Source organism: Patella vulgata, chromosome 1 (genome assembly GCF_932274485.2).
Source record: "Patella vulgata chromosome 1, xgPatVulg1.2, whole genome shotgun sequence".
NCBI classification, from domain to species: Eukaryota; Metazoa; Mollusca; class Gastropoda; family Patellidae; genus Patella; species Patella vulgata.
In genome coordinates this window covers 67,681,564-67,692,403 of record NC_065879.2, presented here as the reverse complement: position 1 = coordinate 67,692,403, position 10,840 = coordinate 67,681,564, and the positions used below count along the sequence as shown (strand labels likewise).

The 10,840-nt window shown below is 39.1% G+C and overlaps 1 protein-coding gene across 4 annotated transcripts; it reads right to left on the bottom strand.

Annotated features, from left to right (window-relative positions):
* Positions 1 to 761: 761 nt before the first annotated feature.
* On the bottom strand, positions 762 to 10,432 carry LOC126820496 (2'-5'-oligoadenylate synthase 3). Of its 4 annotated transcripts, none has more exons than XR_007679975.2 (6): positions 10,159 to 10,432; positions 4,614 to 4,899; positions 3,699 to 3,856; positions 3,138 to 3,315; positions 2,459 to 2,687; positions 762 to 1,557 (listed from the first exon to the last, which is right to left on the bottom strand). XR_007679975.2 is itself a non-coding variant. In XM_050548514.2 (6 exons), exons 1-6 carry the CDS (start codon positions 10,258 to 10,260, stop codon positions 1,453 to 1,455), a joined length of 1,053 nt encoding a protein of 350 aa, XP_050404471.2. In that variant the 5' UTR covers positions 10,261 to 10,432; the 3' UTR covers positions 762 to 1,452. The 4 variants fall into 4 exon arrangements, 2 of the variants coding, with proteins under 2 accessions (XP_050404471.2, XP_050404481.2); XM_050548514.2 differs by having other exon boundaries at positions 3,143 to 3,315; XM_050548524.2 differs by having other exon boundaries at positions 3,143 to 3,315; positions 4,614 to 4,821.
* Between the last annotated feature and the right edge of the window lie 408 nt (positions 10,433 to 10,840).

Here is a 10,840-nt window from a genome sequence, read left to right as displayed (position 1 = left end):
GTGACAATTTGTATTTTGATGGAGTCACAGTGACTTAGTGTCTATGACACTGGCTCAATATCAGGAAGGCCATGGGTTGGATCCCGGTGTTTTGCAGCCGGATTTACAAAGAATAAAAATTATTTCAAGTATTTCGGTATAACACATACTGGACCAATGTCTTGACATAGATGGCATGGCGCGGGGGTGGAGTTAAAGTTAAAAGGGAGCATAATTATTCTGGTCATTGTCCAGGGGCAGATCCAGGATTTTCAGAAAGGGGGGTGGGGGTGGGCGTGCTGCCCGGCCTTCGGTGTGCGGACTGACGGGCAATCAACCAAGTCACCAACCGACTCGTTTCGGAGTAAATTACGATTTTCAATCTAAGCTGACTGTTAGTTTCTTTCCCGCGAGAATATATGGGGTAAAAATTGTTCGCCACCGCAAAAAATAGGGGAGGGGGGGCGTGCCTGTTGTCCACCACTCACACAAATGCAATTTGTATGTCAGTATGTTAGATGGATAGATTATTGTGGCACAGACATATACAGCATCATAAAATTAAATCAGAACCAGTTCTAGCTAAAGTAATAATCTGATTGATTTGAAAATTGTACCAAGGTGTTTATGGTCATGAGATATAGAAGTCGGGGATATTGCCCTTGATCGTTTATTAAAATCTTTCTAGTAGCAGAAGGTATTTTATTATTTTTATTTGGGGGATGGGTGGCCGAATAGTTCAACGCGTGTAATTATTAGGTCTGTAAATGAGGCAAGTGGTGTTGTTTCGATTCCCCGCTTGTGCGTCGCCTGTCCAACCTCGTGTGCTCCGGGTCGCCTGGTTTCCTCCGACAGGGAGGGAAATACCACTACGTGCACGCGAGTAATGAAATTGAACTATATGTTAGTGCCATAATGACCTAGTTTGTGTCTAGTCAATATTAAACCCCATTATTCTCTTTCTTGAAATTGTTACACAGGGATTATGTGAAGAACCCGTTTGATTTTCAAAGATTTTTGCTAATCCGCACAGCTAAATTTATCACCTGATTACCAATTATTTCAATCTGATTAACATACAGATCTATACCAATCAGTGTTGATGTTTCTAGTAGGATACCCACAGTTATTATTTTATTATTATTATTATTACAGCATATTTATTGTGCGCCCTTTCATATAACATGTTCATAAATGTAATCACAAATAAACAACACAATTGTGGCCATGTTGTTTACAGAGTCAGTTAAAAGCCCGATAAAATAAATTTATTTTAAGAATTTTTTTTAAAAGAATATAGAGATGTACAACATCTTAAACTAAATGGTAGATTATTCTATAAAACACGTGCTTGGAAACTAAAAGAGTGCTGACCATAAGAGACTATAGTTGGACAGTTTTGGGCTTTATAGGTTGTTTACCTGATAATATCTTATGGATTACTCAATTGGTTACATTGGTAAACTGTGATCCTCAAATGTAGCCGACATCACAGTTGGCCCAATACAAAGCAAACAATGCTATCAGAAAAATAATCACAAGACTAATTAGTGATTTACAAAAAGAAAAACCATTGTTCTGAAATTAAAAGAAAATAAGTATTATCAACCAACAGTAGCGGCGATCACAGCAGATACGAAATGAAATGAAATGGGGTTAAACGTCCTACGAAAGTTTGCCCGGGCAGCGGCGCTATGACCACCCGAACGGCTATACTCTATCCTTACCAGGCTGTCCGTCCTGCATCCCTGACAAGGGGCGGCAGATACGCCCACTTGGAACTTTCAGGTTTCGGTAATGGCAGCCTTCAAACAAGAACTGGTTTCCAGTGTTGAAATTCGAACGCGCACTAGTTCTCGGGGATATAAACTCACATACCAAGTTCCATGATGAACAATGTAAACTCAAATGAGTTCACACAAAATTTTGAATTGACGGACAGATTGTAGGACGGGGTGTATTAATATAGTTCAGTATACAACAATCAATTGTTTCAACAAATATAACAACTGTGTCAAACCTACCAACTCGTTTCGTTCATAGAACGATCGTACAAATTATATGCTAGAGGTGACGACAATGTACTTGGAATGAGATTTTTTTTTTAAGTCTTACAAGGACATTTTGAAGCTTATTCAGTTCGATTTGTTAACAATGTTTTTGGGACTAACGCAGGAATATACTTCAGGTTCACAAATCCTAATGAAACCCCAGTATTCTGTACGGTCAATGCAACATATCTAAATCAGTAAATGGACGCAACCGTGTATTAAAATAAATAAGCCTATGGCTTTGTTATAGGACAAAGATTACGCAAAATCCATGGGCTGACACCACCACCATATATCATACCGATACCCATTTAGAGCTGGGTATTCAAAGGCACATGGATTAGACACTTACCTCATAAGAGACGACTATATAATATCGCAACCCCCTCTCTCATGAATAATACCACAAAATGGCACAAATTGCTTACCTCGTATTCTGTAAGGTCTACACATTCATTCTGAAGATAACCATATTTAGCTGATTCAGGACAGACTTTAACAACATTATCGTGTGTTTTACTCGCAAATTGTGCAATTTGATGTATCGTTTTATTAGCAGTATCTTCTATTTTTCTTTGCGCATTCCTGGGAACTGTATTTGAGAACGGGTTGACCAAATCAACAACATAGATAATTGACAAGTCATCGTATTTAAACCTGTAATTAAATGATTAAAGTAAATCATACAATTACTGGCACCATTACAAAACACTAACTTAACTCCACAAAGAATATCAGTCTCCCTTGCAAATAGCATTATTGTGAAATGTCCACAGCCAAAATGGACATCAATCCAAAAATGAATACGACCCTAATGATTTATATTTACAGAAGTATTGATCAAATGTTTAATCGATTGACCAAAGTGAAATTTGGCCGGTTTAGGTTTGCATCCGTTTTGCCCATAATCGGTTAACATCGTCTGTGGCGGATGACGATAATATATTCTCGTAAACACTGTCGGAGTTACCTATCGTTTTAAGCGGTCGCGGCAGTCGAGCAGATAGGGTACTAAGAGGCGGAATGTAAACAACTTTCCCATTTGTTGGGCCGAGTTATGTAGGCCAATACCAGTTCTTGTAAGTATATAATTAAATATTCAATTACCCTACCACTGACTAAATCCATCTGGAATAATGGTTAGATTCTTAAAGTCAGCCAATAATTCAAGTGCTTTGACAAACCCTTTCTTCATTTTAAAGTTATTCACGTTGTTCAAGTATTTTTGATGAACATGCAAACCAATGACTTCACAGAAATATGATTTCAAGTCGAGGTTGTTACTCTGCAAGACAGAACAATTATTAAGCGGTCAATACAAATATCATTGTTTAATGGAACAAAAAGCAGTGGAAAAAATAATAAATGATATAAAAGACACAATCAAAATTACTCTAACCTAAAACCAGTGCCCGATGCCCGAGGCTATTCCAATTACGAGGCTCTCCGATTCCTCCACCATCACGACAAGAAGAAGATGAAAGTGAGAAAAGCCGCGGATGATGACGGATGTCTAAGACAATAATAGTGCGTGTAAGAAATAAACCACAACTTCGCCGGAAAACCTCTAATTTTTTGTAACGAATTCGACAAAATGTACCACTGCAATATTTATCTTGGTCTATGTCCAGAAAACGTCATTAAATTTCTGTAAAATCTAGTATTTACCTTGTACCAATATTTCAACAAACGTATAAGGTCTTTAACTTTAGCTGGCTTTACACCAATTAATTTGATTTGTTTTTCACAAAGGCATGCTGAATAATGATCTCTGATATCTGGATTGTCTTTCGACATCATCTCATCGTACAGAGAATTCATATCATCTTAAATTAGGAAAAAACAAAGGTTGCCAGACAAAGAAACATACACCCACCAGCAGCTTCGTCATCCATGCAATTATGCGCTCAACAGCCCATAAAATTTAAGTCCAATCGACACAAACTAGGTCATTTCGGGACTAACGTATCGGTTAATATTTTTTATTTCTAGAATTCGCTTGCGCGTAGTGGTTTTTAGCAGTGGGCGGAAACCAGAAGACCCGGAGAAAACCCACGAGGTTGGACAGGCGACCCTACTCCTTGTCACGTACAACCGGAGAATCGAAACCAAGTCAGTTGACTCCATGACAGACCTTATGATGCAGCGTGCACGTGCTAACCATTCGGACATCCAACCCCCGATACTTTTTATAGGACTGTTGTTAAATAATATGGACTTGGGTTTAACGTCCTACTTTTCTACATCGACTGGGCTAATGAAGACGGGCATATGTCATACAGTGTGCTATGAGGGAAATTGTGCTCGGACGGCGGCACTACGACCTACTCTTGTATCGAATTCTTAATATGCACGCTAATGTGTACAGGGGACCCCGATTATCGTCCCCTCCGAACGACTAGACAGTGTTCCTTGTCACTGCCAGACCCCATTCTGCACAACTAACAAGAGGAAACCGCGCCGGAAAACTCCAAGGGACTTTTCGGCCAACACCGGGACCAAACCCGAGACTTTCTGGTCAGAAAGCAAGCATCTTACTCACTAAGCCACCGCGACTGCCGGGTGGTTACAAATGAATCTTACCATGTTGAGAAATAACATCCATAGCTGGTACAATATCAACATCCACAGATCCAAGGTCTATGATGTCGATCTTGAATTCAACATGAAAATCTGTTTTCCGTATAAATTTTATTGATCTCATCCACTCTGGTTGTTCGTCAGTACGCATCATATACTTTTTAATATTTTCAAGAAGATCTGGTTTAGCCTCTATCAAACTCTCTATAGTCTTAAAATCATTGAAGAAAATAAAAAGATCAGCATCAGCATTGGTTTGTATTGATGTTCCCTTTCCCAAAGATCCACTCTGGAAAACAACAGCGACTACAATAAATCGCTAATAAATATTTATTTTATTATGTCATTTACTCTACACCCCTCACCCAACCCCACACTCATACCCAATATACAAATGGAAAATCACAACAAAATATACACTCCAAACATCTAAAATGTGGTAAAATAACATTAACTGTTCTGTTAAAACACCATTTTTACAGTGCTGCACCTTACTAAAAATTGGCGCTCATACCGCACCATCTAAATAACCTATTGTTTACATGGATGGGCCAGTTTTGAACTAAATTGCATACTGATTTTTTTTATATCGCACCAAAGGAACTCAAGGGTGTGGCGGGGGAACTTATTTGGCATTGAAATTGGCCCCTTCCACCCGTTCTTCCTTGCTCTATTGGGGAGCCACGGTGGCTCACCTTTCAGCTGGCTTACTAACTGGAGTTTAGGTGGTATCCAAAAAAGGTCCGAGGGACTTTCACGCGCGGAAAAGGAAGTGTTCAGTTGTTTGGATAGTACAAAAATCCGACGCACTGTATACAGCTTGGCGTGCACGTAAAGGAATCCTTGTAGTTGGATTTCGAAATAAGAGTAGGCTATAGCACCGCTGTTACGATAAAATGTCACTCGTAGCACACTGCACGATGTCTGTCTCATTACCGATAGCCCATTTTATGCAGAACCAGCGGCTGCCAGGCAGGATACGCCCACTATTTGCAAGAGATGCATACAGAACAAGCTAAAAACAAACACGTTTTTTGTACAATCAGGGGCAATAATCCAGAAAGTTATGGCCTGAACTGTGCAAATATCAAAAGAGACTGGGATCTTTGGGATATAAAGATAAAAATTGTGACCTCTAGAGGGTCCACACACTTCTACACAATTTGCGTACAAAGAGCGGCCAATTTGTCAGGCAGTTTCATTCCGATTTTCCCGAAAGTCGAATTCAACCTTCATTATGGTGGAATGGTGATGTATTTAAATGGTTTTTAAAATCGGAAAAAAATTGTGACCTCTAGAGAACCCACAAGCTAAAAATGCGATTTTTTGAACAATCAGGGGCCATAATCCAGGAGGATAAGTTCGGGTATCCGCGATTATCAAAAGGAACCAAGATCTGATGGTGATATATTCACACGTTTATTTTTTAAATCGGATAAAAATTGTGACCTCTACAGGGACCACAAGCTGAAAACGTAACTTTTTGTTCAATCAAGGGCCATAATTCAGAAAGGTACGATCCCGATATGCGTGAATATCTACAGGAACCAATATCTTTGGGTTATAAACATGTATTTTAAGTTTCATCGAAATCAGATCAAAATTGTGATTCTAGAGGGTCCACAACCTTGATTTACCAGAGGTTTACACAGTACACTATTTGCGTACGAGGGGCGGCCATTTTGTCCGGCAGTTTTGTCCCGATATTCACCAAATTCGAACTCAACAAACATTACGGTGTAACGGTGATATATTCGAACGTTTTTTTTAAATCGGATAATAATTGTGACCTCTAGTAGTCTGGAGGCTCAGCGCGGAGGGGGGGGGTCCATCAAATGGTCACAAAACCAGACCCAACTTTTCTACTGTGTGAACCATCGTAAATTTTAAACGCATTTCTTCGATTATGAACAAACTTCTTAAATTTCGTTTTTATAAACTTACCTGTGTGTTTTAAATCAACTCCCGTCCAATAAAATCCATTGCACAACTAATTATCCCAACGTATGAAAAAGTTCTCTCTTGACAAATTTGACTATTTACTTGTATTTTCGACTGAGTAGACGACAACAATGATTTCGTTACGTGTTGGGCGACCCCATTGCAGCTATTGAGGGGGGGCCGTTTAATTTTGACAGATAGTTTGATAACCACGTGTTGCAATGAAAACAAAGCGCGATCATTACGATCGTTTGAAGCTGGGCGACGGAAAATATCAACTGAAGATTTATACTGAGCGCCATGGAAAACGCATCACTTAGTTTTTCGTATAACAAAATGATCCTGTAAACATATCTTATTTATTTCGCTTCTTATTGTGAACAATATTCAAATGGGAACACATCAATAACAAGTAAACAACACATTTGTACACTTATGGATGTTTAATCTGTAATCAACGGTACAAAGTCAGAGGGGTCAAAACCAAAAGTACGACACAGATGTCAGAAGCGCGTGTGTCCTCCACGGGCTCTTACGCACGCTGTGCAGCGACGTCGCATGGAATTAACCAATGTTTGAAAGAAGGCCTGGGCCAAATTGTTCCATTCTTGGACAAGAGCAGCTTCTAAAGCAGCAATGGTGTGCATCTATGGTCTCCGATACAGACGGCATCCAATCTCATCCCAGACATGTTCTATCGGTGCCATGTCCATGTCTGCCAGTCCAAGACATTGATGTTGTTAGCAGCCCGGTAGTCCATACTAAAACGGGCGGTATGCGGACGTGCATTATCCTGTTGGAAGTGCTGAAGTTATGGGTGCGCTCGAAACATCGGAACGACAATTGGTTGCAAGACATCATCACGGTAGGCAACAGCATTAACGCGACCCCTGCAAATATGTAGGGCGGTCCGGTGATGAAATGTGAAGCCTCCCCACACCATTACACTTCCCCCACCCCATTGATTCGTTTCGAAGACGCAGCAGTCTGCAAGACGTTCCCCAAGACCTCTCCACACACGTTGACGGCCATCAGCGTGATAAAGATGAAAGCGACTCTCATCACTGAAGAGCACACTTTGCCAGTCTACTCTTCTCCATGTCTGGTGTCCTTGAGCCCATATCAAACGACGCTGACGGTGATGATCCCTGAGGATAGCTCCAACATAAGGTCGTCGTGCACGGAGTCCTACTTCTCTTAGACGACGTCTTACGGTGTTGGCACTTACTGGTCCTTGTCTTCCGACGACTGCTGCACCTGTTCGAGTCGCTGGGCGGAATCTGTCACGCAGATGAGTGACCCGGATGTAGCGGTCTTGAGCCTGGGTTGTAACGCGTTGTGGACCAGGACATTGACGGTCAAGTGTTGATCCAGTAACTCGAACACGTTCCACCAACCTTACAATAGTGGACTGATGACAATTGAAGTGTCTGGCAATAGCACGTGTAGACATGCCAGCCCGGGACATTCCCATGGCTTCATTCCGTTGATTTTCAGTAAGTCTCGGCATCTATAGCTCGATTCCTTCACACGTCCAACAACAAATTTTGACAGATTGACGTTTCACAGTTCATGTACTGCACATTAAGTTGAAAACATGCTTTTAGAGGGCTCAAACACAATGCTGCACGTGAATATTGGGTTTTTCAAGTGCATCGCGTTCAATTTTTTTTGTGTACACGGGCCGATATTTTTTGCGTGTGTTAGCATTGAGTGAAACAATAGTTCATAGTATTGCATAATATTATACATACAAAACCACCTAGTAATAAAATATTTGGGAAAAAAAGTGATGCGTTTTCAATGGCGCTCAGTATATGGACCGTGTAGTCATGTTGGTTGGATTCTCTGCCGCTCGCTCGAGACATGACGCGATCTCAATTTTCAAAAGAAAATTATCTCATCTGAGTAGCTAATCAAATAATTAAAATAAAATATTTCAAAAGATGTACAGTTATAAAAATTTGCAGAGATTTTACTAGAATGTAAAAGTCGGCAACAAAATAAAAGAATACGGACAGTTATATGTGTGTGAACGCCCAAACTCAATGCCGAGCCGAGATTTGTACTGTAGCTTTTTCTTAAACCAAACTTGAATTGTCGTAAAAGTGCCGATTTGCTATTCTGTCACCCCTTATACGAAATGATATCTCCCGGAGAGTGACGTAATCAGCTTCTATATTGGTATTTTTCTGTGTCAAAGTTTGTGGGAATTCAATTTTTCAAGAGAGAACTTTTTTATTCGTTGGGATAATTAGTTGTGCAGTGGATTTTATTTAACGGGAGTTGATTTCAAACACACATGTAAGTTTAATTTATAAGAACCAAAGTTAAGTAGTTTGTTCATAATCGAAGAAATCCGTTTTAAATTTACCATGGTTCACACAGTAGAGTAAAATTTTGCGTAGAATACGATCCCTAGGGGTGGTAAGCAGTCTGCCGTTGGGGCGTTTTCGAGATATTCGGGGTCAAAGGTCAAATGGGTTCATTTGCACTGAAAGTGAATGCGCGGTCATTTTTGTATCATGAAAATAAGCTGAAAATGATCGAAAGTAATCACACTTTCAATAAAGATGTAAACTTACTAAATTCACCTTTGTTCTTTGTGACCCCAGAGGTCAAAAGGTCACATTTTCCGTTTTAGCACTAGGAAGATTTAAAGTAATAAATGTTGGCGTAAAATATAAAAACTAAAGTGAAACCTGTTCTAACTAATAATAGGAACATTTAAAATTTATCTTTAGGTGGTCTTAGCACTAAACTTTTACTTTGGAACGTCGAAAATGATCTTGCATAACATATGTCCACAGTGACATATTCGAACGTTTTTTTTTTAAATCGAATAATAATTGAGACATCTAAAGGAACGACAAGCTAAAAACGTGTTTATTCGTAAAATCAGGGGCCATAATTCTGGAAGTTACGATTCGATATGTTTGAAAATGGAAAGGAACCAAGATATTTGGGTTATAAACATGCATTTCAAGTTTCATCAAAATCAGATGAATATTGTTACCTCCAGAGGGTCCACAACCTTGATACACAATATTTTGACATTATTTGCGAACGAGGGGCGGCCATTTTGTCCGTCAGTTTCCGTCCGAACTCAACAATTCTTAGGGTGTAACGGTGATATATATTCAAACGTTTTTGTTTAAATCGGATAAAAATTGTGACCTCTATATGGTCCACAAGCTAAAAATGCGATTTGTCGTACAATCAGGGGCCATAATTCAGGAAGATATGGTCCGATATGCGCGAATATCGAAAGGAATCGAGATCTGTGGGTTATAAACATACATTTCAAGTTTAAATCGAATAAAAAAAATGTGACCTCTACAATGTTCACAAGCTAAAAACGTGATTTCTCGTACAATTAGGGGCCACAATCCATGTAGTTACAGTCCGATGCATGCCAATATCAACAGGAACCGAGATCTTAGGGTGATAAATCTATATTTCAAGTTTCATTGAAATCGGATAAAAATTGTGACCTATAGAGTGTTCACAAACAATTGTTGACGGACGGTCGGACAGGGGCGACGACATACGTCTACATGAAAATGTTGGCGTGTTAAAATCAAATATTAAACCCTTTATGGATTACCTTAACAACTTTTTGTACCTTGTGACAAGGATACCCGTACCGAAATCGCCACGAATTGTAGTTATGCAAATGTAAAACCACCCATTTGACCGCTTCATTCATTCGTCGGATAAAATCACGAGGTGGCCGTACTATATAGTACTCTATCTATAAATACTTCAAGTCTTTCATTTCGGTTATATTCTGGTAGACAATCATCCATCTTTTTAGTTACATGTACTTTAGTAACGAAACTATGAGATATATAGTACCTGGCCTATATAAGTAACTACAATCTTTTTAATACACGTGATCTTATTCGCCAAAATCAACCTAGCTAACAATAAGCCACCCGACGATAAACGACCGTCAAGCTGGCAAACAATAGCTAGAAAACAATAAGCGCGAATAATTAGAGATAGCCAGGCATAAGAGATAAGTGACTGCCACGAAATATGATGATTGATATGTGAATACAGTAATTTATTATAGATCACACAGCTCTTCTTATTTCATAATCATTAATTCCCCTTTATTCATTTGTTGTCGTATTTGTACACTAAGATTACAATTTGTATCGATATTTGTTTTACAAATCGGATTTCTGTCATATCAGATTTGTAAACTGTATTTTGTTTGATTTATTGTATTTTAATATAAATATAATATTTATTGATGAAAATCATCAGAAACACACATATAT

Coding starts and splice junctions, on each gene's coding strand:
- LOC126820496 (XM_050548514.2), bottom strand. CDS start 10,260: ATGAATGAAGCGGTCAAATGGGTGGTTTTACATTTGCATAACTACAAT. Junction 3,857..4,613: donor GGATGTTATTTCTCAACATG/GTAAGATTCATT, acceptor TCCTAATTTAAG/ATGATATGAATTCTCTGTAC. Junction 3,316..3,698: donor TGTTGAAATATTGGTACAAG/GTAAATACTAGA, acceptor TCTGTCTTGCAG/AGTAACAACCTCGACTTGAA.